At 50.4% G+C, this 27,320-nt stretch overlaps 1 protein-coding gene across 1 annotated transcript in view; it reads left to right on the top strand.

Moving 5' to 3' along the window:
• PDZD2 (PDZ domain containing 2) overlaps positions 1 to 27,320 on the top strand; it is a 218,118-nt gene that overhangs the window by 135,571 nt on the left and 55,227 nt on the right. The window contains exons 3-5 of the mRNA XM_036278868.1: positions 6,011 to 6,153; positions 9,615 to 9,747; positions 15,764 to 15,919. Of these exons, the coding sequence (XP_036134761.1) occupies positions 6,011 to 6,153; positions 9,615 to 9,747; positions 15,764 to 15,919 (432 nt within the window). The remainder of the gene's footprint in view (positions 1 to 6,010; positions 6,154 to 9,614; positions 9,748 to 15,763; positions 15,920 to 27,320) is intronic.

Raw genomic sequence — 27,320 nt, 5'->3', positions numbered from 1 at the left:
CTGAGGTTTGCAATAAGCAAAGGATGTTCCTCTTTGAGGAGGACCCCATGCACTGAGTGAACTTGTGTCCTCCTGCATGGTGATGTCTCCTCAGTCCCTGTCTGCACCTTCACCTCTCTCCTGAGCCCTGAGTTTCTGCCAACTGCCTGCAGGATGTCTCCATCTTGGAATGGTCACCTCGCGCCTAAAACTCAACGCATCGCTTTCCCACGCCACTGCGTCTGCTCCGCATTTTCCAGGTCTCACCACCCACAAGCTGCCCCAACCAGACACCTGGGAGGCAGCTAGTGACCGCTCATCCTGGCTCGCCCAGCACTGTCTCTGGCTTTGCACTGCCATCCCATGTCCTGGGAAATGCCTTACCCCAAGTTGGGGACAGTTGGTATCCTGAAGTCAGCTGGAATGCTGCCCTCCCTGACACCACGTCCAGTCAGTCACCAAGTCTGCTCCCTTTAGGATGTCCCTGTGTGCCCCATGTCTCTCTCCCCCACTCCCACGACTTTAGGTGGGGGCCAGGCTGCTTTCACAGCCCATCTGGGGGTCACAGTGGTCTCCTCCCCATCTTACTGCTCCCACTCTCATTGCATCATCCGCTGTCCCCACTGCAATCAGACACCTTTCTGAAGGGCAACCTCACGCATGCACCGATACCACACACTACAGCTCAGACCCTTTGGATGAGTCCACTTTGCCTCCCGGGTGGTATCCAAGCACCTTGACTTGTGTAGCACGTGAGGCTCAGCATTATCTGATCCCTCCTTAACTTTCTGCCTCCCTGGTTTGGGCTGAATGAGTTATAGCTTTCTTGTTTATTTTTTCCCTAAGGTCCTTCTCACTCTCGTCTCAGCCTTTGCAGATGCTACTTTTACTATCCTGTCTTCTCCCCTGCCCAGTGTAGCTTAGCTCCTATTTTTCCTGGGGACCAAGCACCATGACACCTCTCAAGGAAGCTCCATAACAGCCCCCTCACCTGCCCCCATCTTCGGACATCTCCTTTCTCTCCGGGCTCCTGTAGTACCTCCTTCTTCATCAGTCATGAACCCTACATATTCCATTGGCCGTGTGTTCCCCATAGACTTTAAGGGCAAAGACCTTATGTGTCTCTCTGTCCTAACTCGGTGCCTTGCACCTACAGGTGCTCTGTAACTATTTATTAATAAAGGCACCCAAGAGCACCAGAGAGATGGACCCTGAATTCCAGCGCTAGTCTCCCATCCCAGCTCGGGGGCCTTGGGGCCGCCGTGTTCTGTCCGAGCTCCCATCTCCTCACCTATAAAGTGAGCATTTCGATCTGATGACTAAGGGGCTGCAACTCTGCCATTATGATCACACATTTCTTCATAGCTTACTGACTGTTCTAAATAAGAAGGGCTAAGCAAACAGTCTCAGAATAGGATCATAATTAGAGCCAGAGCATTTACCGCAGTGAAATTCTAGTTGGGTGATGTGTCTTCTCACATTTGGGGTAAAGATGCTGTTGTACATTTTTATTTTTGGTTCCAGAAGAAGATGTGGTCATTTAAATGCTGCTGAGACAGCTCCCTGGAATGTGCCCTCCCCCTCGTTTGGTAAACGAACCCCCATTTGCCTCTGTGAAGAGATGGCATGTGTGCTCACACAGTAATTGGCACTTTACAGGAAAGGTAGCGCGTTGGCAGCTTTGAAGCAAGGGTCTGTAGTATCCAATTTTGTGTGGTTTGGCTTCTTCTCCCCAGGCTGACAAAGTCTCATTGCCCTTTAAGCCCGTGTGAAGGGAACCAAAGCCTGAGCCAGCTGTCTAGACGGTCTCTGTTTCAGAACTCAATTGTGTCTACCACCGGATTAGTGTTCGCACGCTGAGCGTTGGCAAACATGCAGGACTCCATCTGAGGGAGCCTCTTAATGTCTCAATAACTTCTGAAGAACCATGAGATTAGTGGATAAGCGTCTTATAACTGTTCACTTTGTGACATTTATGCATATTGTTATGTGCCAGGCACTGTTCGAGTTGCTAGAGAACCCACTCACTGGTCAGTGAGAGACAAGGATCCCACAGCATTCATCCCGTGGAAGGAGCCAAAAGCAATAAGTAAGCAAATCAACGAATCAGAATGTTAGATGGTGACAGGTTCTATCAATGAAAGAAGACAAGGTGGAGTGAAAGATGGCTGGACGGTGTCATGAGTGGGAGGCTCACTGATGCTGGATGTCAGCAGAGACCTCATTCCAGAGGCAGTGTTCAAGCTGAAGAGTCGAGAAAGGGAAGCCCTGGAGCATGGAGGACAGGATGTTGCCAGGGCGGAGCCAGCACGCAGCGGCCCTAAGGCAGGCGCAGCAGATTCCAGGGGCACAGGGAGTGGACGGAGCACCAAGAGGTGACCTGTGAGAGTGGGTGAGGCCAGACCACAAAGGGCTGTGTATGTGTCACCAAGAGCTAGCCTCGTTCTGGGTCTAGTGTGGATGATGCAGGGTTTAAGCTGAGTGCATCATGATGTGTTTTCGGTTTTGCGGGGGGAGTTCACCCTAGATGTGCAATGGAGAGTAGCGGGTCATAGGAGATGAAGAGTTTAAAAGGAAGACCAGGTCGGAGGCTGTCGTGATAGCTGGTGGCTCTGACAGGATGCAGACGGGGCTGAGGAGCAGACGGGGATGGGTGTGCGAGTAGAGCTTACAGATCTTGCTCATGGTTTGGGTTAGGGAATGGCTGGAGGAATCAAAGATAACTCATGGGCTTTGGGGTTGTATATCCTCTTTATTATGTTGAGTGGATGCTAGTATTTTTCCCACTGAGATGGAAAGGCCAGGACGGGGGCGGGGGGCAGTCTTGTTTTGACCATACTGAAGTGGGTATTAGGTGCCCAAGTGGGATTGTCAGGAGGCTGTTGGAAACATACTTGATATCGTCATATTTAAGTTGGCCAGCTGGTTTTTGGCCAGTACCAGCTTTAGCCAAATAAACTTCAAACACTGATTTTATTTTTAACTGAGCATTGCTTTCAGCTCAAGGCAGATAATTTAATATCATACTGACAGTCGTACAATTGAGACCGATAACATCTGCCTCTTCCTGTTTGTACCTTCCTCTGTGAACCTCTGAACTTCTGATTGGAAGACGGAGAAACTCCACGGCCAGGAAACTTGTAATGCTTCCCATGACTTTCTCCCTATAGTTCCGACTTCCAGTTATGAAAAAAAGCATGCTATTGGATAAAAGGGGGGGAAAAAAGATGATCTGTTACTTGACTAGTGTAGCTGAGGGTGTTACAGGTTGGTCATTTCTGCCCTTTGAATCCATTTCTGTTAGATACGCATTTTGTTTTGCTTTGCGTTTAACTCATTGTGTGTGTTTCAGGCAGGGGCACGGAGTGGGGGTGGGGTTCTCCCAACAAAAGTTGTCTTTAACTCTTTCTCTCAGAGTATACATTAGACCATATTCTTTCCTGATGACCATAGTTTTGCATATTTCTCGTCACAAATCCTATTTCTAAAAGCATTTAAAAATCGAAAGGGCCGTATCTAGAATTGTCACACCATCTATGAACCACACTTATCATATTCTGTTTTAACAAAAGAAGGGCAGGGTCCTGGCCAGTGTGGGTCGTGGTTAAAGCATCAGCCCACACACCAAAGGGTTGGGGGTTTGATTCCCGGTCAAGGACCCGTACCTGGGTTGCAGGTTCGATCCCCAGCCCCAATCAGGGCACGTGCAGGAGGCAACCAATCGACGTGTCTCTCTCACGTTGATGTTTCTCTCCTTCTCCCTCCTTCCCTTCCACTCTCTCTAAAAATCAACAGAAAAAATATCCTTGGGTGAGGTTAACAAAAGTAAAAATAACAATAAGGGTTGCACGGGGGACATGGTGGTGTAGCTAGTAGAGGGGGATGGATAGGCTTTTACTAATTTGGGCTCAAACCAAATGGATGTTCTTATTTCTAGACTCTAATAATGGTCCCCGTGGCCCCTGGGAAGGAGTTCCTCAGCTCTTCTTACTGGGGGAAGGGGGGAGCATGGCCCACATCGCTGAGACTCCAGGAGCCATTGGCATATCGTCCGAGGAAAAAGCATGCCAGGCCACCGTCTGCTCTCGTTTCTCAACTGCGTCATGAAGGCCGGGGAGGCAGCCACCGTGGGCTGCCCCCGAGCCAGGGGGCGGAATCGGCACATCCCTGAGTGTTCCCTCGGGCTGCCCCCTGGGCGCACGGACTGCAAGTGTGGAAAGTTGCCGTGTTGGTGGTAGCCCTGATTCTCAAGGATGGCTTCTTGAATTAGTGGAGCTCAGTGACATGTTGAGGGCCAGGGAGGCTGCTTCTGAATGGGGAAGAGAGGAAGGTGTTCCAGAGGTCAGAGGCAACAACCCAAAACCCATGGAATGCAAAGTGAGGCGATTGGATGATAGAGAGATTGTTGACAAGTTCATGAACTACTGTGGTAAGCCAGTGGCTTCTGAAGTTACATTTGGCCAGACAGGCTTCGTGTGTCTGTGGTGAGTGGGTGACGGAGACCGTTGGCACGCACGGCGTGTCGCCGGGGTAATGGGGCCCCGCCGAGCAGCCCTGTACTAGAAACAGTTAGTTCCAGCAGGGCTCTGTCTGGTACTGATTTCCCCAGACGTTCCTGTTGCTGCACATCGCTGACCATTCGACATCTGGTTTTTTCGCTATTGCATAAAGTTTCATTTTAGTTTCTGACAGCGTGTATTCCAGATTTTCTAAATGCATCACATTCCTTCTCTTTTGCAAATGGCTTGAATGGGCAGGTTGCCTGTTTCTAGGGGGATGATGGCTCTGTCCATTTTGGACCTTAACTGTTCCATTGGACCTTCACGATGGATGAAGGAAGCTGAAAGCATTTGTTTTAAATGTCGAAGGATGCATTGTGGCCCATACCGTGTGTATGGAACCACCAAGAACTGTGGGGCGAGCCCAAATAAGACCTGGAATAACCAGTTGGGGAGGTTTTGCAATAGCTAACTAACTGAGGGAACTCAAGCATTTTGTGGGGTGTTTGTGTCCTTGGAGTGAAATGGGGAGTCATTGGGGAATGAACTGAACCAGGAAAGCCACCAGCAGGCGCAGGACTTAGAGACATGTGTTGGTTTTTACAAAGGTTACAGTTCTATGAATTGAAGCATTTTTTGAATGTTTTGAATGCATGTACAGACTACTGTCCTTAGAATTCGATAACAAATTCATCAACTAATTTATTGTTTTGGTTTCTCCTATCAGAGATCTCATTTATATGTTTTAAGGAAGTTTGAGATTCAATTCAATATGGTGTTTTTAACATAGTGCATATTATACATAATATAAGTAATATATGGTTACCTGTCAATAATTATTATGTACCTAGAATGGGGAACTAGATGTTGGAATTATTGCTACCTGTTTCCATAAATATCTCATTTAACCCTAACAACAAACCTGAAGTACTAATAATTATCCCCACTTTAGAGGCAAAGAAACCAAGGTTTTTCAGCGTTATTTTAGGCATTAGGTAACTTTCAGAAGTACTAGGCAGCAGAGCTGGGCTTCAACTAGCTGAAGCCTGGCACCGAGACCTGCCGTGTCTGCCTTCCGTTTCCCGAATTAATTCGGAGCTGTGTGCACAGTGGTGTCCGGGTTTCAGGCATGAGAAGCTTCACTGGACAGGACCCTGCTCAGGGAATCCGAGAATCACTCTTGCTGTCCAATATCAAATCCGCTGGCCTTGGGGGGCGATCTGATTACAGTGAAATGAAGTTGAAAATTCGATGTGTCTATCGCCACGCACATTTCAGGCACTGAGCAGCCACCTGCGGCTGTGACGCGTGTCGGGTGGTGGGCACGTGGGACGTCCCCATCGTCGGAGACGTTCTGTGGGGCAGCACTGCCCGCTGGCTTGGGTCCCCCCTTGGGAGTTTTCTTCGGCGGTCACCTGTGATGCCTGTTGACAAGTGATGAGTATTTGGCCCGACCCACAGCTCCGCCGTCCTGTGGCCGGGCCGAGCCGTCTGTCTGTATGCTTCACAGTGTGCTCGCTTTTTCTTCCAAGGAGGAAGTTGGCCGGATATGGAAGCTGGAGCTGCTTAAAGAATCCGATGGGCTGGGAATTCAGGTTAGTGGAGGCCGAGGATCAAAGCGCTCACCTCACGCTATCGTTGTCACTCAAGTGAAGGAAGGAGGTGCCGCTCACAGGTGACTAGTTAACTCTCTCCCTTTATCTTTCTCCTTATCCTCTCCCTTCCCTGCCCCTGGGCGCTAGGACTCAGTGTCGGTCAAACACTGGTAATGACAGTTCACCGGGATTATGCTGGAGCACAGTGGGACACCGGGCCTGTGTGCTTCTAATTAAACCTACCTCTGGGCACAGGAAGTGGCTAATTGCCGGAGATACTGCAGGCCCCGCCAGACCGTCAAGGAGAAGTGGGGTTTTTCTAGTCCACTTTGAATCTCAAGCTGAGGTCACTTATCCTTTGGGATGCCAGTGATACACGGTGACTTATCCAGATTGTACCGTGCAACGGAATACCACACCTGACCTCCTGATTCCCAGAAGACTGTGGCTAATGACTTGAGAAAGTGATTGCTTTTAAGTACAACCACAGTCATGTGTGGGGTCAGGATGCTGCACACACCCACCTACAGGCATCTCTGTCCTGCGGATGTGGAGGGGGGAAGTACATGGGAACCTTTCTCCTTGTGACCTGAAAACAATTTGTACCTCAAAACTCCTCTTCTCACCTGAACAATGATCTGAAATAAGAGGAGAGACAGTGCTTAGGCAGAGCTTGTATGAAAAAGAAGTCTGTTTGGAGTTAGAGGGAGGTAGCCGTCCCCAAACACGAGGCAGGCCCTCGCCGTGCTAGCTGATTGCTTCCGAGCACAGGAAGTCCCCACTGAGCACTGACAGGTGCTGCGGGACCACGTGTAACGAAAGCAGCTCTTCCATCGGCTAACTGATGTTACAAGAGCTCCGTTCCTATGGCCTCTTGTGAACATTACAATGAACGGTGTTGAGCAAAGTGTTACTTGAGGGCCTGCGGTACCATGGGGCACCTCCTGTTTGCGGGCCCGGCGGGGAAGGTGCCGATGTTCGTGCCCACACGTGTGCCGTTGAGGAAGGTGAATGCAGCCTGGAATTGATCATGTTCAGGCCGGGGGCCCCTATTCTGAGAGAGTGAGGGCAAACCGGAGCAATGCTGGCCTGCCCAGGGTCCAGAGGGGACTCCAAAGTACATCCTGAGGCGGCATTGAAGGAGCTGGAGGTTATTTAGTCTGAAGAGTGGAAAACTGGGGAGAGAACCAGCGCACAAACAACAAAGCGTTTCGGTCCTCTCACCAGAAAGTAGGAGGCTCATAACCAAAGTGGAAATAAGCTGACCACGCTTACCAGCGGCAGGCATTATTGAAGACCGAAGGCCTCAGGGGGTTTGTATCCGGGGGAGTGTCACTAAACTTCCCAGATGATGTGTGCTGTAGGGAACTCCCACAGGGGGCTGGTCCCCTCTAATCCGGGTTTTAGGTTCTAGTCAGTCCTTGGAAAGTTGGCAATTAAGAAATTCCTGTGCCCAGAGATAAGCTTACGTAGATCTGTTCTGGTCTGTTCTCTGAGCTGCTTATAGTGGGTCTCGCATTTCTTCTCCCCCTTAACCGGGAAGTCGGCGGTGTCTTTCTCCACCTCTGGGCTGTAGCGTTCACATGTGGGCATTCTAGTCAATAACAGAAGAGCAAGGTGGAATTAGAGGGAAACAAGGGATGGGACAGGGATGACCTGGATGGTGCTGTGAACCCAGGGGCGCTGGCCAGACCCTTGCATTCTCCTTTATCCCCGAATCCCTGTCCGGAGCGGCCCACCGCACACCTCCCTGGGGGCCCGGTCCATTCTCTGTGGTTGGTGGTGTGCTCGCTCTGTCCCCCCTCCCCCTCTCCATTCCGAGCAAGTAGTGGGGTCCTTCGCATGTCTCTGCCTTAGGGGTGTTCGCAGAACAGAGGCAGAAGCAGTCCGAAGCCCCGGGGCCCCTTGTCCTCGGTTAGAGCCTGGATTCTAGAGAAGAGTAAGAGGCACGCCCTAAGGATGGAGAGGGGGGCGAGAAGCTGGCGGGGGGGGGGGGGAGAAGTTGGTGATTTGTTGAAAGAAGCAAGGGGCAAAGGTCCACAGAGGGGGGAGAAACGGAGTTGGGTGGGACTGTGGAGGAGATGTGTGCACGTCCCGGGCTGCACCCTGGGTACTGATGCAAACCTGCAGAGGGATGGTGGGGCCCGAGGCGTAGGGTTTCTCAGCCTCACCAGGTCTCCTGTCCCACAGAGGGGGGAGAAACGGAGTTGGGTGGGACTGTGGGAGATGTGTGCACGTCCCGGGCTGCACCCTGGGTACTGATGCAAACCTGCAGAGGGGTGGTGGGGCCCGAGGCGTAGGGTTCCTCAGCCTCACCAGGTCTCCTGCCCCATGTTTAGCAGTGGAGATGAAAATCTTCTGGCTCCTTTGGGATCATGGGAGACCAGACTCTTGGGGGCTCAGCTGGAACCCACAAGACTGTAGATGTACCATGACCGAAGGGTTTGCCCGACACTCCGGTAGAGTGTGCCTGCCCAGACCCTCCATCCACCCTGGGAGAGCCAGTTCCCGAGACCACGGGTCCCCTCCCAGCCCTGGGAAGGAAGCTCCAAGTCAGCTGTAATTTAATTGAAAAGAAATGAAGAAGCAGAATGTGTTTGTGCACCTCTGTTTGTAGACCAGGTCTGATACCTGCAACAGCAACAAATTCGTTTCTTTGTTCATTTTTTTTTAATGCTTTCTAGCTCTTTTTTTATATATACAATTTTTTTCTTTATTGATTTTAGAGAGAATGGGAGAGAGAGATAGAAACATCAGTGAGAGAAAACATTGATCGGCCGCCTCCTGCATGCCCCACACTGGGGATCGGGCCCACAACCTGGGCATGTGCCCTGACCGGGAATTGAACCGGCGACCTCTTGGTGCATGGGTTGACGCTCAACCACTGAGCCACACCGGCCGGGCTGTTCATTTTTGTGTTCATCCTTCTGCTGATGAAGCTTGGCTATAGGGACGCAGGATGAAAAGGAGCTGAGAGCCTGTATCCTCAAGGTCCTATAACTCGGGGCGGGGGGGGCAGACACATGCACTATGGTGTCACAGGTGCCCCAGAGGAAATCTGGCCGGGGTCACGTCACCTGGAAGAAAGGGCATGAAGCAGGGAAGGGTTCCTGGTGAGCTTCGGGTGTTTGCTCTCTGGGCTCAGCTCAGTGAAGCGCTGATGGCTGAGTCACGAGGCAAGGACCACAGCGGCTTGAGAAAAGAATGACAACTATCCTATAACTTTGAGGTCCGGGTTCCTCTATCATCGTCTCCACCTGGACGGGACATTTCATTGACATTAACGCCAGGTTATGTGGCGGTAACTTAAGAACGTGCCTGATACCAGATGACCACCTAAAATGATAAAGTGTGTCACTCCTCTGAGAGGGAACCTGACCGAGCCAGGCCAAAGGACAAAGCACTCCCTTCCCAACTATTCCGACCGTCCCTCTTCGGCCGGTCTGAACGGTTCCCTGTCACGACCCTCCGGCTCCAGCAGTGTCCCTCTCGGGCCCAGAATGTCTTGACAAGGGAGTTTTTCCCGTCTCCGTTTCCTCAGGGATGGCAGACTGTCCTTAGGAGATGAGCTGCTGGTAATCAATGGTCACTTACTGGTCGGCCTGTCCCACGAGGAAGCTGTGGCCATCCTTCGCTCAGCCACGGGAATGGTTCAGCTGGTCGTGGCCAGCAAGGTAGGTTGTTTTCTGTGGGTGGTTTCTAAATGTTTCTAATGGTGGTGGTGAACTTGGGGCCCCCTCCCCCCGTGCACCTCTCCCTTGGGCCATTTAAAGAGCCGTGACCCTGTGCAAGCCCACAGGGTCCTTCGCAGACGTGCGGTTAGTTATGTCGCTTTCTTTTAAGGGTCTTTATACGGTATATGTAGGAGATGGAAAAGCAATAGTAAGACTAAGGAGAAAGTCAGAACGGGGGGAGGACGAGGTGGAGGGAGCAGCTGGCGCAGGGAGGAGCCCAGGGGAGACTGAAGGTCCCGGCAGCGCGGGGAGGTGCAGGGCGGAGGCGGCACCATCTGCCCGGTCCAGGGGAGCGGTGTGACTCACGGCTGGTGCTGGCGGGATCTTGTGAAGCCTGTTTGTCCAGTCCCCTCCCTTTCTTCCTCCTCAGTCCTTCAAACTACACAGTGAGGCGCAGCTCCCCCCGCAGCTCCCCTCTGCCGTGGCCTTGATGCTGGTCGGGTTCTCAGTGCACAGCCGGTGGCCGCCTGTCTTCCTGAGGCCCAGCTGGGTCCCCAGCGCTGGGATTGCCCTGGGCCCCGTGTCTGCTTCCTCCCCGCTGTGTGAGGGGCTGGGGAGGAGCTGAGCTGTCCTGGGTCTGCTGTGCTGTCTCCCCCAGCCCCTGTGCCTGGGGAGTAGTGGGGAGTGGCCCCAGGCTTCACCCTACTTCATCCAGTTGCCGCTCAGGGAAGAAGGTGTGAGCGCTGTGCTCTGGCCTGAGTTTGCGAAGCCCATTGGATCTCTCTCCCTCTCTCTCTCCCTCTCTCCCTCTCTCTCTCCCTCTCTCTCTCTCTCTCCCTCTCCACACACACACACACACACACACACACACACACACAGTGTCATGTTTGTACCACCCACCTCCCCACAGTCTGTTTTCTACACAGACATTATACCCTGGCCACCAAACCGTACGTTCTGTGATGACTTCTTTCTCCTGCAGGTTTGGGAAATGGGAAGAGGAAGTCTGTGTTAAGCCATTATCTACAAACACCTTGAACACACAGAAAACATAAAGTAAAAACAAAGACGGGCCACTCATGCGTAAAACTAATAATTAAGGGGCACACGTGGGATTCTGAAACAGGCTTTGATGCCTGACCTGCAGTTTTGCTCACTGACTTAATGGAAGAAAGGACGCTAAAGGTATTGGGTGCCCACTGGGTGCCAATTGCTTCTTACCTATCATGTCATTTAATCCTTAAGATAATTCCCATGAAACAGGTATTAGTTCGTTTTATTCAAAGGATGAAATTAAGATCTGAGTGATTGATTAATTTGCCCAGAGTAGGTTTCATCCTGGGTCTCAGACTTCCAAGTTCATGCCCTAACTTAAGCTGCCCTTCAGGCAAGTAAGATGTAGCAAACACTAGAGCTAATGGTGTGAGAAAGGTCATGTGTTCCTGCCAGCAGCTTTGACTTTAGGGGATACTTGCTGGGGTCTTTGTAGGGCTGAGCTGCAGTCTGGAGCCAAGGACTGGAGTGTCCATTTTAGTTCTTGGTCCTTGGGCTCTTGACTGTCAGTACTGACCTATGGCCATAAGCTGACCCAAAGGAGTGACACCTTTCACTCTTCCCACACGCTGTCTTTACAAGCAGGTGATACACTGTTGCCTTCTGTTTGTTGCTAATCAGCACCATCCGAGGTTTCATCTCTGTAGGAGGAAAAAGAAGCCAGTTTGTAGGCACCTCATGGCATCCGTTCCTCTTCTTTATCCATTAAGAGCAAGTAACCCACAGGCTTTGTTTTCATGTTTCTGAAGAGAGGGAGGGAAAATAGAGCTTTGACTTGCTGAATATAAGGAATAATAAAAATGTAAATCATTATTATAGATAATAGTCACCTTGTCACAAACTTTAAGGCATTGTTGTTTTTTAAGGTTTTTTTTTTCTTTATTGATTTTAGAGAGAGAGGGAGGGGGAGGGAGAGAGGCATAGAAACATCGATGAGAGAGAACATTGATTCACTTCCTCCTGCATGTCCCCCCACTGGGACTTGGCCCACAGTCTCGGCATGTGCCCTGACCAGGAATCGAACCAACAACCTCTTGGTGCATGGGTCGAGACTCAACCACTGAGCCACACCGGCCGGGCTTAAGGCATTGTGTTAGAAATATAACAGTCACTTTCTTCTGGAGAGGGTGTCTCATGCTTCCACACAAATATGTTGTTTGTTTATGTGGCTTAGAAAGTTTTGTTGAATGAATGAAATTAAAATATCCAAGTTCGCTTTGATATTCCTAAAAAGTCCATACATGGCAGTACAGATTTTTCTCATGCCTTTTTTTTTCACTCTTAGTTTTGATTAACAAGTAATGTGTACTCACTGCATCTAATGTAGAAACCCCAGAAAGAAAAAAAACCAGAAGATAACATTTTGGTAATACCGCCATTAGCACTACTAACTGGTGTGTCCTTCCAGACTGGAACGCACATGCATGTGTGCAGTCGGCACACACACGCTTTCATTAATGGGTTCCAGCCCAGGGAGACAGCATGCGCCTGGGGCAGCCCTCCCTGGACTTAAGCACCTCACAGCCCTTGACAAGCTGAGGTCTCTGGCAAATGACTGCATCTCTCTAAAGCTCAGTGTTCTCGTCTGTACATTGGGAATCGTGGGATGTTGGAAGAGTGAGTGAGATGTAAATGGCTCTGAACAGTGTAGCTGTTTATAACCAGCACTCGGAGAAACACTTGCCTTTATGATAATCATGTATCATCACGTTCATTAATCATACAGTTACTGCGTGTTCTTTTTTACCTACTTTCCCACTAAATAGCATACGATATATAAGAATCTTTCCACATCAGGAGGTACGTTGCTACAGCACTATTTTTTTTTTTTTATTTTACTCTTCAATTACAGTTTACATTCAGCATGATTCTGTATTAGTTTCAGGTGTACAGCCTAGTGGTTAGACCACCCTGTGCTTTACAAAGTGACCCCCCGATGCTTCCGGCACCCCCTGCACACGTGGCGATTGTGGTGGGATGGACTGTGTTCCCCGCACTGTCCTCTACATCCCAAGGCTAATGACCGTGAAGTGTCCTGTCCTGTGGCTATTGTGCAATTTGTTCACCAGCTGGGACCGTCACCTTTTTTTTTTTAACTCTGTTAATGGTCTAGCAGAGTTGCCATCACAGAGGAAAGCTAAACTCACTTTGCGTGTGATAGCTCTTTCCCCTTTGCGTGGTTAAGGGTTAACAGTCCTGTGTTTACTGTGTAGGTAAAGGTTAACAGCCGCGTGTGTACTGCGTAGGCAAGGGTGAACAGCCCCGTGTGTACTGCATAGGTGAGGGTTAACAGCCCCGTGTGTACTGCCAAGGTAAGGGTTAACAGCCCCGTGTGTACTGCCTAGGTAAGGGTGAACAGCCCTGTGTGTACTGCCTAGGTAAGGGTTAACAGCCCCGTGTGTACTGCGTAGGCAAGGGTTAACAGTCCCGTGTGTACTGCCTAGGTAAGGGTTAACAGCCCCGTGTGTACTGCCTAGGTAAGGGTTAACAGCCCCGTGTGTACTGCGTAGGCAAGGGTGAACAGCCCCGTGTGTACTGCGTAGGCAAGGGTGAACAGCCCCGTGTGTACTGCGTAGGTAAGGGTTAACAGCCCCGTGTGTACTGCCTAGGTAAGGGTTAACAGCCCCGTGTGTACTGCGTAGGCAAGGGTGAACAGCCCCGTGTGTACTGCGTAGGCAAGGGTGAACAGCCCCGTGTGTACTGCGTAGGTAAGGGTGAACAGCCCCGTGTGTACTGCGTAGGCAAGGGTGAACAGCCCCGTGTGTACTGCGTAGGCAAGGGTGAACAGCCCCGTGTGTACTGCGTAGGCAAGGGTGAACAGCCCCGTGTGTACTGCGTAGGTAAGGGTGAACAGCCCCGTGTGTACTGCGTAGGCAAGGGTGAACAGCCCCGTGTGTACTGCGTAGGCAAGGGTGAACAGCCCCGTGTGTACTGCGTAGGCGAGGGTGAACAGCCCCGTGTGTACTGCGTAGGCAAGGGTGAACAGCCCCGTGTGTACTGCCTAGGTAAGGGTTAACAGCCCCGTGTGTACTGCCTAGGTAAGGGTTAACAGCCCCGTGTGTACTGCCTAGGTAAGGGTGAACAGCCCCGTGTGTACTGCGTAGGTAAGGGTGAACAGCCCCGTGTGTACTGCGTAGGTAAGGGTGAACAGCCCCGTGTGTACTGCGTAGGTAAGGGTGAACAGCCCCGTGTGTACTGCGTAGGTAAGGGTGAACAGCCCCGTGTGTACGATTACTGATCAGTGACTGAGCTCAGGTCCTTAACGGTGGAACCTGCATCTTTCTGTCGAACCCCGAGGAATATGGTCATCAAAACGTCCGTGTGTTTTCCTGTCTTGTAAAAAAGGCTGGTGGGGGGCGGGGGGCAAGGACACATCTCTCTCCCCTGACCTCTGTTCAGCCCTGCAGCCCTGGCCCCTGACCTCGTGGCCTGTGGCATTTCCCAGGACAGCTCTCTGCTCAGCTGTGCTCCTCTTTTGCAGTTGGGATGGCCACGTGGCCTCGGTGGTCTCGCCTGTATATCACACCCACTCAGGCCTTATCTGAGCACAGGAAGGGCAGTGTTGATGAAGCCCCCTTTATATATATAAAAAAAGTTCTTAAATAGGTACATTCCTCTTCAATGCATAAACACATACAAGAAGAAAAAGCTCTGGTGTAAAAGGCCCTGTCACAGAGGAAACATCACCTGAATCACATAAGGCTCCTGCTTGGGAACTGGGCTCTGCTCGCTACACCTGGACCGCGAGCTGCTGCCGGGAAAGGAAGGAAGGAAAGGGGGGGCTCCCGGTGCCGACGGAGGACATCCAGGGGTTCACCTACCGACTCCAGATCCATGTGTAGGGAACGTTTAAGCCAGGGTTTTATGAAATGTGTGATTTGGGGGTAGGGAGAGTTAAAAAAATTTACCTGTCCTTCTTCCTTCTTGGAAAGTAATGATAAGAGCTCTCTAAAAACCAGAGACCCGCAAAGCCCGCAGAGTCTGGAAGCTTCGGAGGGAGTGTAGAACTGAGAACCAAAGCAGGATAACGGTGGGCGGGCAAGCCCCTTAGAGTGTGACCCTAATGGAGTCTGTAGAGTTCCATGTATTTTTGTTGACCTTGAAAAGTTGTTCAAGGGCTGCTTTTATTGCCAAGACATCCTCTGTGTCCACGTTGGCATACGATCTAGTGAACAGTCTAATCTCTTTCGTGAACATACGCCAGTGAGGTGAACCATGAAGCCAGGAGCGTACGGGGGATATTTGAGCTGGACCGTGGGCCACAGTGATGAGTGGAAATGGTGTCCAGTTTGGGAACAGTCGGACAAGCCGGGGAGATAGACAAGTCATACACTGCAAGGCAACCAGAGAAACAGTCAAGGATGTTAGAGGAGAAAGGAGGGTGAATGGGATCCAGGCCTCTCGATGTGACCCAGGGGCCTGTAGGAGAGGATGCTCATGCTTGGCCCAAGTAGGCCTTGGCCATGGGAGGAAGGGGGGTCTAGGCAGAGGGGACTGCTGGCGGAAAAGGCAGTAACAGGACAGCCTGGGGCATTTGGAAGTCAGTGTGACTTCAGTAGAAGTCTGGGTTGGAGAGGAGAATGGAGGGAGAGGAGTTTGGAGAGCTGGGCAGAGGCCTGCTCTCTAAGATGTTGGCTTCTCTATGAGGGGGTTTAAACTATCCTGAAAGCAAGACAGGGAAGAGCATCCCAGGATCACAAGTTCAGGGAGCTTGGATTGCCCATAGAAACATTCATGTAAGAAATGCAGATTATTCAGGAAAAAATATTGGTTTGGGTTGACATTGGGTCCGCAACTCTGGGCATCTGAGGTAACCTTGCAACTGGAAGTGTGGACCGCGTTCCACAGAGCCTGTGGGTCAGGAGCACATGACCGCCCTCTGCGGACCCTGCTGGCCTTTCTTTGATCTTGACCCAGAGCTGCTGGTGCCGTGGGCTAAACTGTGGTCTTTGTGTTCCCGTAGGAAACCTCTGCAGAGGACCTCCTGCGGTTAACATCTAAGAGTTTGCCTGATCTGACCAGCTCGGTGGAGGACGTGTCCTCTTGGACTGACAACGAAGACCAGGAGCCGGACGGGGAAGAAGACGAGGGAACTGGCTCGTCTTCCATTCAGGGGGTGGTAAGTGGATTCCAGGCTGCTGGGCTGGAACGATCTCTCCCTGCGGACATGGTGCAGGGTCAGGGACAAAAGCCTGGGATGGTATGATAGGGGCCAGGGCAGCAAAGGAACACAGTGCATTTTTTTAATTTACTTACTGCATGTCAGAATCTTCCAGCAAGATCTCTGAGGGTAATGCGTCTCATTTAAGAAAAACATCGAAACTGGAAACAGGATAAGAGGGTGACCTGGTGTTAAGTTCAGTGAGTAGATCAATTTCTAGGATGCTTAATAACGTGCAAGGGTTTCGTCGCTACTCTTGAGAGAGTGTTTGGAAACGATCGTTTGCGAATTTAAACTTAGACTGAGAGATTTCTGGTTGAAAGAGGAATGTTAAAACAACACAGAACTCGCTTGTCAAAGTTGTATAGATAGGTGTTAAATTTCTAATCAAACCAGGACTCTCCGTGGTGCGTAGATCTTCCTTACCCAGCCCGTGCTGCCTGCGCCCTCGTGGTCTGCTCTCACATGCTGCCTGGCACAGTCAGGGGGCTGTGGTTATGTGCGGTCTCCGCGTGGCTCCGTGGTCTCCGTGGTCTCCGCGTGGCTCCGTGGTCTCTGCGTGGCTCCGTGGTCTCCGCGTGACTCCGTGGTCTCTGCGTGGCTCCATGGTCTCCGCGTGGCTCCGTGGTCTCTGCGTGGCTCCGTGGTCTCCGCGTGGCTCCGTGGTCTCCGCGATCTCTGCTTTGCATCTCAGATCTGAGAGACGTGTCATGCTGGTGTCGACTCTCGTTAGCCCTTGTTCCCGTCCAACGAGCCGCTGGTAGGGTGCTCCGTTTCTGCCATTTGGAGACCCTTAGAATCGTCTGGTCAAAGCTTCCTCCAGGGGGTTATACTAATTTAAACTTCTAGTAGTTCCCAGTTCCCATCATCACCAAAGACAGGATCTTTACAAAAAAATGTTACCAATTCATCACATATTGTTTTATATGCTTATCATTGTAGTTTTCCGACAGGAATTTCAGTGTATTCCGTCCAATATACTTTATTTGGGAAACTTTAGGTGGCCTTTAAATCTCAAATCCATCATCATGGGTGGAGAAACTGGCCCTGCCTTGACAGCTCCCCTTCCCTGTGCCTTGGAGACCACCTCGGCCCAGTCCTCCTTCTGATCGTCCCCTCACAAAGCAGAGGAAGGGACACCGGGCTTCTTCCCTGGCTCACCACCGTGCCTGGACACCCAGCCTGTGTTGGCCATTCCCTTGAGGCCTGATTCCACCAGGAGAACCGGGCCTGAGACAGCCCTGCAGGACCGGGAGATGGGCAACTGGCACAAGAGGTCTTCCGGACGGCACAGGGTGCCCAGGGTCTGCCCTCGGTTCCTCACAAAGAAACAGGCCCTGGCCAGCTTGGCTCAGTGGTTAGAGTGTTGGCCCACAGACCAATGAGTCATGGGTTCGATTCTGGTCAAGGGCATGCACCTCAGTTGTAGTTCAGTCCCCAGCCCTGGTCGGGGTCCTACGGGAGGCAACCAGTCGATGTGTGTCTCTCTCTCACATCAATGTCTCTCTCTCCCTCCTACTCTATCTAAAGATAAATGGAAAAATATCCTTGGGTGAGGATTTAAAAAAGAATCAAAGGTGCTGAACTACTGAGAAAAAAAAATAGATAGATAGATAGATAGATAGATAGATAGATAGATAGATAGATAGATGATAGATAGATAGATAGATAGAGATTTATTTCTATGTTTACAATCCAACATTTTTTATTTCGTAATTTTTAAACACTAATAAACCTCCTTGAATGGAAGAAACCTGGTACTGTTTGCCAGCTAGGTAAGCAAGCCTTGGGGTTCCCAGGTGAGAATGATTAAACCTCCGCGCCGACGCCCGGCCCGCACCTGTGAGTGGCGGCGTGCTCCCAGCACTTAGGCTGAGCGGATGAAATACAGATGCCGCGGGCCTGCCAGGAGCCCCCGTGATTTATTTCTCATGGCTACAATAAACAGCAAGGAGATTTTCCTTTCAGAAAGCTCCAGCTATGCTCAGGGTAAAACCATATGGTAAATATCAAGTCTGAGGATAGAAGCAGGCAGAAAGAACATGGGAATGGGACGGTGGAATTCCAGCCTGCGTGACTGTCACCCATCTCGGGGACCTGCTGCAGGGACAGGGCTCTCTCCCCTCCACCCACCGCCACATCCAGTACTGAAGACTGCTCGTGTGGTGTCGGGAATCTCTATGTGAGCCCTCTCCCTCCTACCAGCTGTGGTCCTGGGCCTCCTGACTAGCCATTCATCCTCGATTCTGTCTGCCCCACTTTGTCTTCTGCTCTGCAGTGAGTTTTTAAATGAGGGTCTGGCCACGTTGTTAAGGGTTTAAAATCATTCAGTGGCTCTCAATCATGCCGAGGTAAAAATCCCAACTCCTTCACGTGGACTTCCATGAGCTCCAGCCCGCCAGGGCTGCAGCCTTTTCTTCTGTGTGTGCTCCAGTGGCCCTGCACACGCGTGCACACGCACACACACGCGCACGCACACATGCACACAGCCCCCTCCTGGCCATGTGAGCTCCACATTCCCCAGGCTGCTACTTTGTGCCTTTGCACCTGCTATTTGTTCTACCCAGAAGACCTTCTTCTTTGCCTGGCAAGATCGACGTCAGCCCAGCCTGAAGTCACACCCCCAACAGTGAACCTTTCCCTGCCCCCCACCCCGAGTTCTTTGCTCTGTGCTCTGCCCTTGCAGAGAACTATGTGGCCATTTCTATCATCTTGTCTTCATAAATGATCTTTCTACTGTTCTGTCTTCCTCTTTAGATATGTATAAACATTTCAAAGGCAAAGACCATGATGCCTAAGCATCTGTCTATCCCCAGGACAGCACAATGCCAGGGAAATAATAGGGGTGGAAGGGAGGGAGGGGTCCTCCTCTGCTCTCCTGTCATTCCCTGACCACATCTGGTCCTTCCCGGAAGACAGAAGCCCACCTGGTCCTATGTCCTTGAGGTACAAGCCCGGGTCCCCAGCCTCTGACTCTGCTTCCCTCCTCTTGCCCCCCACACTTGCCCTGCCTGGGCCCCTCTGCATCCGCCCCTGCCTCTTCCGCCAGCTAGGGTGTCAACACCCCGAGACTGGAAAAGAAAGGACAGCAATTCTCTTCTGGCCCTTGTGGCCAATTGAGGGGGGCTCGACTCAGTTGCAGGCTTTGCGGCCTTGGAACCCTGCTGGGGCGCTGCAGCTGAGCGCCTAAGCCTGCGGAGGTCCTGAGCCGTATGCTGGTCCTGCGTGCCGGGTCCCCGTGGAAAGGGGACTGTAGATGAAAGGAATGGAGGTGATTTTGCTTTGAGACGTCACACATGTGCCCTCCTCTCGGGTTACCTAAGCACCACCTTCCTCCCAAAGACCAGACGACATTACCTGCGATGTTACCTGTGATGCCTCCGCTCTTGAAGCATCTGCAGTCATCGCTCCCAGACCCGCCAGCCCTGCTCCCCTGGCATCAGCATCACTCTCTTCTAGTCACTTGCTGCCATGTATCTCTTGGGAAAAGAAAGAAAATACGTAAGCTTTGCAAACGCTTGAAGCGAGGTGTACCTCTTGGGGCCCCCAGTATCCAGTGAAGGATCTTGTATTCAATGCATGCTCAGTACATGTGTCTTGATCATAAAGCAATTTGTCGAGCACTGGTTCTCAAAGTGTGGTTCCGAGACCGTCAGCACCGGTGTTACCTAGAAACTTGAAAAATACAAATCCTCGCCTTACAGGGGGAAGGGTGACATTCAGCTGGCTGTTCGAGGCCACAGACTTTCTATCCCAGAATCAGGTCCCAGTTTGTCCGAACATAGAAAAGGCCCCCACACTGGTGAATGCTGCTGCGACGGGCAAAGCCGCGACATTTGGGCACTATGCCAAGGTTGAGCCGCTTCCTCCAGCCCTGCTGGGGTGTCTGCAGTTATTCAGAGCTCGAAAAAAATAATCAGCAGCGCTCCAAGTGGTAGTGTCCAACAGCTGGCGGCGAAGGGGGCTCTGCCGAATGGTTCGGTGGCCACGGAGGTGTGGGCGTGGTTTTCTGTCGGTGAGATCATAGGCCATGTGGCATCATGGGCTGTCATGTTTGAAGACCAATCTTTCACGTCTGTTTCTTTTTGGTTTATTATTTGAATGTTCTTGGACCATGAGTGATCAGAAAGGTATTTGAATTTTTTAAAAAAGATATGTCCAAGAAAAAAAAAAGCAACGACGAATCCTCGGGTCCCACCCCAGAGCTGCTGCATGAGAAACTCTGGGGGTGGCGTCCAGCCGTCCATTTTCCAGTAAGCCTTCTGCGGGGCTCGGACTCAGGCTGACGTTTGAGAATTGAGAATTCTAGAGCCCACCAATAAAATGAGTGGCAGATGGGTGCGTTCAAAAAAGGTGTGACATGGGTGATACCTCTTAAGTGATTAGGAGCCTGTCTCCCTGTTATTTTTTTTTTTTTTTTTTTTTGCTCAGATAGAGTGGGAGGGAGAGAGAGGAGGAGAGAGAGAGAGAAACATCGACGTGAAAGAGACACATCGAGTGGCTGCCACCCGCACGACCAACCAGGGCCGGGGACAAACTGCAACCGAGGTACATGCCCTTAGCGGGACCAAACCCGGGTCTCTCTGGACCGCAGGCCAGTGCTCTAACTGCTGAGCCAAACCGGCCAGGGCTCCCTGTTATATTTTTAACCTCTCTCTCTCTCCCCCTCTCTCTCTTTCTCCCTCTCTCTCTTTCTCTCTCTTTTTCTCTCTCTCTCTTTCTCTCTCTCACTCTCTCTCTCTCTCTCTCTCTCTCTCTCTCTATTTCTCTCTCTGTCTCTTTCTCTTTCTCTCTCTGTCTCTCTCTCTCTCTTTCTCTCTCTCTCTCTCTCCTTCCCTTTCTCCCTCTCTCTCTCCCTCTCTCTCTCTTTCTCTTTCTCTCTCTCTCTCTCTCTCTCTCTCTCTCTCCCCCCCTCTCTCTCCCTTTCTCCCTCTCTCCCTCTCTCGCAGTAGAAGTACCGATTGCCTTTGCCAAATCTACAATTGTCAAAGCTCAGCAGAGAAGAGTTTTCTTGGCACAGCCATCAACAGACCTGTCTCCAGCTTCCTTTGACATCAAGGAAGCAGTTCTCACATTTTTTGAATCACTAGTTTGGGGAAATCTTAGAAAACTTTGGGGTGATCAGGGTTTAAGCAGGAAGAAAGAACTTCGTTTCTCAAAAGGAAAGAACCTTACGACTCTGTAAGCTTGATACTGGTGTTTGAGTCTTTGTTTGCTGGTAGGATGGTCAAGAGGTGCGAGAACCTGAGTAGAGTGCTCTGGGGAAGTCCGCGTCCTCCGGGGCAGATACCTCTCCAGGTGCAGATGGAGAGGAGAGCCCCCTCCTGTCTGATTTGGATTGAGTGGTTGACACATGTTGACTTCAAATGTTTCCCAAAGTGTCTAGGTGTTGAGAACTTGTATTGCAGCCTCTGACAGTATTTTCTGGTTGAGCCAAGCTGCCCTGGGTGGAAAGGAGGGACCTGAGCTAGATTTTTCCAGTGAATTGAATTTAGAGCTTCATGCAAAGACCAGTGAGCACCGAGTGTGTAAGCCTGTGATGGGTATTAAAACAGGAAGCTTCCAGTGTCTGACTTACCATCCAATCTTCACAGAGTGAAGCTGCTAATGCAGAGAGACTGGCACAGGGCTCACCATGCTTTCTGTAAGGGGTGGGTGGTCTTTCCTGCAGGCTTCAAGGGGAGGGTGCTGAGCCAGGCTGCTCAGGGGCAGCGTGGGCTCTGAGGGTCCTTCTCAGCACCGGGCAGTGGCAGCCACTGCTTGAGACGTCCTCATTGCCTTGGTCAGGAATGGTCTTCCTTTTTCCTTGGGCTCACCCTTCCTACTTATCTAACTTCAGGATTCGCCTCTTCTAAGAAATTTTCCCAGATACATCCTTCATGCCTGGGTCCCAGTGTACAACATGCCCTATATTTTCATTCATGACTCTTAACCCAGATTATAATGATACGTTTATTCATGTGGCAGTTTGGTTAATGTCACTTTTCCCTATTGGTAAAGGATCCATGGGGGCAGGGCCATGTCAGCTTTGATCACTCACGTGTCCCAAGTGCTCACGGTCGGCTCTCAGTATGTATTATAGGAAGGATGTTTGGTTGGACAGGTGGGCAGACAGGTAGATGGTTGCTGTAACCTCTCCCATTCCTAATGCGCCCGCAGACTCCTCAACATAAGCTCTGGTTGTCTTCCACTGACCTGCCCATCTTCCCAGCACACATGGATGTAAAATGGGCATGGCATGGCACATAGTAGGTGCTTATTATTTGTGTCTGAAAACTAGAAAGTCTGTCTTCCTCCCCTTCTGGGAGTTGCCATCTGAGATACAAATACCAATGATGTCGAAATCATTTTGCCAAGTATAGTATAGGAAGGACAGTGTCCCTTCCTTTAAAGTAGGACATCTGTGGCAACACCTCGTTAACAAATGAGTAGATTTCGTACTTTTTGTTTGGTTAAGATCTGAACGCTGTGAGCAGAACTTAGAACAAGGGGAACTTGGAACTTGATTTTTAACAAATCAACAATAAGAACAAAGGACTGAGCATCCTAAGGGAGCTGGTGGCGTGGGATGTGAGTGGAAGGACCAGGCAAAGGCCCCAGGGAAGGACCGTGGGCCCGCCCGTCTCAAAGATGCGGGTTCTGGCAACTTGAACCACAGGGCCGGGGCTACAAGGAACCTGGGGGAGTCGCTGGTCCAAACTTTACGTGTTCTGGGCTAGAAACCCGTCGTGAGAGAGAAGACCACTGAGCTCCACGACAGCAGACACGTTCCCTGGACGAGTCACGTCATGGCTCAAGTCAGTGACGAAGGAAAAGTGTAAAAGAGAAAGAAGAGGTGAACACACCAAGGGAAGCACTCACCACAGTTTAGCTGATCATCAGCTCTCCAGGTTTCCTGCTGGAGGGCCCGTCGGGCAGGTCTGAGTGGGTTGGGGCCCAGGAGTCTATTTTCAAAAGCATCCCAGGTGATCCTGGTGCTCACCCACATTTTGAAAAGCAAACCTCTGGGAGATGGTGGCCGCTGCAGGAAGCAGCAGGTTCAAACACACCCCTCTGTTGGCCATGTGGCAATTTCCATGACGCAGCGCAGTGTGGCATGGCTCCCAAGAGTCCCTGGGCGGAGGACTGGGTGAGGCCCAGGGACCTCTCTGTGCTTGGCTCTGAGGCAGGGGCAGGCCCCCAACAGCCTCCCTCCTTTCTGTGACTTAGGATAGGGGAGCGAGTCAAGGTGTGTGTTGCTCCCAGGAACCTTGGAAGCATGGCCCCCCAGCCCACTGCATCTTCCCGAGCATAGATCAGCTTGCACATCACAGTCCTCACCACCCTGTCAGACCCCTGGAACATAGACCCCTGCTGTGGATGCTGAAGCTGTGTTAGTCCCAGCACCAGCCCGCAGCCGGCAGCAACACATACTGACCCCAATTCCCCAACTGTACCTTTTCTCACTACTGCCCCAAACTGTGAGCTACCCTCTCTCCCCCTCAGAGTCCTAGACTCCCCCAAGTAGGTCTCGGTTCACTTAGTCATTCCTTAAGCCCCGTGTCCGCTGGGATCCCGTGCCATACAGAAGACGTGGCTTGAACCTCTGCAGTATGGAGAGTCGCCAGGACGAGATAAGGAAGACCAGACTGCAATTACTGCTAGCCTGAGAAAACAGGATTGACATGTGGGGGTGGGTTTTGTTTGGTTTGGTCTGGTTTCATACTTAAGGAGATGAAGTGATTATTTAAATGGGTGGGGGGGGGGAATGTAAGATAAGAGTAATTATTTGGCCTGGATGAATTGCCCAGAAAACTGCTGAAGTTTGAATTAGGCTTATTCCCCTGGCACATTTCCGGGGCCTGTTCCAACTCGCTACCTGGCTGGCTCCGTGCTGCGTTTTCATCCAAGCGGTTTGCAGTTCTCAGGGAAGTAAACAGCTCCTGGGATCTGCATAGAAAAGCAAATACGGTCTTCCTCAGCCTCATGCCGCAGTGGTCTCCAAGGTGGGGTGAGCACCTGGGGGAGTGGGGGGGAGCCAGAGGGTCCCTTGGAGTGTGGGAGGAAAGTGTTAGCACTTATATCAATTTTTGTCTCATTTTAGATTGTTTTGTACTTCATAGTGCATGTGTACATCAGTACGGTGCTATTGGGTTAAAACTTATCAATCTGGGGTGGGGGGCGGGGTGCTACACCGGCTACAAAGGTTAACCTCACAGCGTGGAGCAATATGAGAGCCCCTTGGTGTGCATCAACTTTATGATCGTCGTTTGGATTTGAAAAATTCCTCCAAATTTCAGTAAAATAAAATATGGGCTACTGGAGCATGTAATAAAGTTTCTTCGCCCTCAAATTAATTTCTTTGGTGGAAGTACTACTGTCGAAGTCATGAAGGGACTTTCCCTCCAGGTTACTTCCTGTCCATTACAATGTGGCAAGATGCTTGTCAGTACTGCCCCCTATTACAAATGTCCCTTTTATGTCACCCCCTATGAATGTACTTTTATATGCTTTTTGGAGAGTTCAGATCTCTAGTTCTCACATGGAGACGTGAAATAGAATAGATTGTTTTGAAGGAAAGTGGCCACTCAGAAATGGAACGGAAATGAAAGTTTCTTCTGCTGTAGACAAAACGATGGCAATTACACAGGAAGGAACAGGATGGTGTGACTCATTTGTGTGCCCTCTATCTGGGGTAATATATCTTAGTTGTTTATGAGCGTCACTCAGTCTTCAAGGTAACAGGAATCCTTGAGATGTGTGTGTCTTTTGAGACTTTAAATAGAAATGGTGCTGATACACACAGTCAGTTTCTTACGCTCTTAAGAGAAACGAGATGTCCCCACTTAGTTTCAATTCCAGTTCCTGTGTTGGTTTTTTTAAGGCAAATGATGAAGTCACCTTGGACAGTGCCTAGATGAGTTAGACAAATAGGCAATGAGCGCCCCAAACAAAGCAAAACTGAAAAGAGACCTCATTGGAAGACTTCATGAGCTGTGCAAGACATGGAGTTTTCTGATATCTTTCTCTCTTTCACTGTATCTTATACAACACGGTAATACGCAGCCAAGAAATAAAAACAAAGCAAAATGTAAGAGAGCAGAAGGTGCCCTGTGGAATCCAGGACTTTCTCAAAGAAGGAGAGCTATTTAAAATGAATAGAGTTCTTCCCACCCAAGTGTTTGCCTAGGTTTTTGTTTGCTGTTTGTTGCTTGGTTTTGCTTGCCTGGCGTTTTAATAAGTTCCTAACTTGGCTCAGTAGATGATATTTGCAGGAAAGATAAACCATGCCCCTCCCTTCTGGTTCTTGCTCGTGTTTCTTCATGTGAAATAACCTTCCTTCCGCTCCTGACGATCAAGATTCTGGAGACCTCTCTTCTCAAAGAGACGTTTCTGACTGCTCCAGCCTTCTGTCATCCCTGATTCCTCTGATTGCACATCTCATGTGTCTCTTTGTCCAATTTTAGCACTTACAAATCAGAAAGATACCTCCTAATTTATATAAATGGGTAAGACAGATTTTTCAAAATGTGCTGGTAATGCTGTTATTTCAAATTTATTTCCCCTAGAAACACGTAAGTTAATAAATATTTATGGGCCCTGGCGGTTTTTTCTCAGTGGTTAGAGCATCGGCCTGTGGACCAGAGAGTCCCGGGTTCGGTTCCTGCTAAGGGCACATATCTCGGTTACAGTTTGTCCCCGGCCCTGGTTGGGGTCCTGTGGGTGGCAGCCACTCGATGTGTCTCTCTCACATCTATGTTTTTCTCTCTCTCTCTTCCTCCCTCTCTCCCTCCCTCTCTATCTGAAGATAAATGCAAAAATGTCCTCGGGTGAGGATAAAAAATATATATACGTGTATATATATATATATTTGTGGAATTATCTTGTAAGCTAGTGATGGCAGATAGGTGGCCTGCGTTATACACTCCACTGTCACCGCCACCGCCACCGCCACCACCACCACCACCACCAGACACTTTCCCACTGACACCAGATTCAACTCAGAAGTTGATACCATGGCATTCAGATGCCCACAACCAAGATACAGTATGAATCAACACAGGACTCAGACAGCTTGACTTTGCTTTCCGTGTGAGCCAGGTGCTTTGGGGAATACAAACACGCAACACAGTCTTCATCTCTTACAGTATTTATTATATTTCATAATAAATTAGCGTTCTTTCTGTATTTTTATATTCCCCTCTTCTATGTAATAATAATAGGAGCCATATGCTATATATGACCTAAAGGAGGGACATCTGATTCGTTCCAGGGACCAGGAAGGGTTCAGTGGATGGGGTGGTGGTCGACTATTCCATAGGATTTCCACAGGACACCCATAAAAATGGGTGGCATTCTAGAGCAGAAAAATAACATGTGTAATGGTCCACCAACAGGAAACTGTAAAGCCTGTTCAAGGATCAAAAAATAGTCTATTAAATGCAAATGTTTAACCCATGTTTTTAGTTGCAGACTAAGGAATTATGACTTATTTTACAAGTACTGTGACTCATTGATGGTTTTTACATTGAGTGACAGAGTTTTTGAGGGTCAGATGTTTTGTTGTTGTTGTTGTTGTTGTTGTTGTTGTGTGTGTGTTTTTGTTAATCCTCACCCGAGGATATTTTTTCCATTCATTTTTAGAGAGAGTGGAAGGGAAGAGGAGGGGGGAGAGAGAGAGAAACATCAATATGAGAGAGACACACGGATTGGTTGGTTCCCACATGCTCCCCCTGGGTTGGCAGGGGTCACACCTGCAACCCAGGTACATGCTCTTGATCAGGAAATAAACCGGAGACCCTTCGGTGTGTGAGCTGATGCTCTATCCATTCAGCCACACCATCCAGGGCAAGAGACAGAGTTTTGGTGTAAAGGTCACAGAATGGTGAGCTATAGAAAGAGCTGGAGTGGAGAAAGACAATGGAGGTGGAGAGGTGGATTTGGAAGTGTTTAGCCCCCCTGAAAAGTAACCGGAGCCTGATGGAGGGGCAGGGCCGTAAATATGGAAGAGGTGGGAAGCCTGTGACTGACTGGTCCGTGGAGGAGGGGGCGGGGCCGTGAAGATGGAGAAGTGGAAAGCTAGCTACTGACTGGTCCGTGGAGGAGGGGGCGGGGCCGTGAAGATGGAGAAGTGGAAAGCCAGCTACTGACTGGTCCGTGGTGGAGAAGGCGGGGCCGTGAAGATGAAGAAGTGGAAAGCCAGCTACTGACTGGTCCGTGGAGGAGGGGGCGGGGCCGTGAAGATGGAGAAGTGGAAAGCCAGCTACTGACTGGTCTGTGGAGGAGGGGGCGGGGCCGTGAAGTTGGAGAAGTGGGAAGCCAGCTACTGACTGGTCCGTGGAGGAGGGGGCGGGGCCGTGAAAATGGAGAAGTGGAAAGC

The sequence above is a fragment of the Molossus molossus genome, unplaced genomic scaffold (genome assembly GCF_014108415.1).
Source record: "Molossus molossus isolate mMolMol1 unplaced genomic scaffold, mMolMol1.p scaffold_m16_p_3, whole genome shotgun sequence".
NCBI lineage: Eukaryota > Metazoa > Chordata > Mammalia > Chiroptera > Molossidae > Molossus > Molossus molossus.
This window is presented reverse-complemented; position numbering and strand designations above follow the sequence as displayed.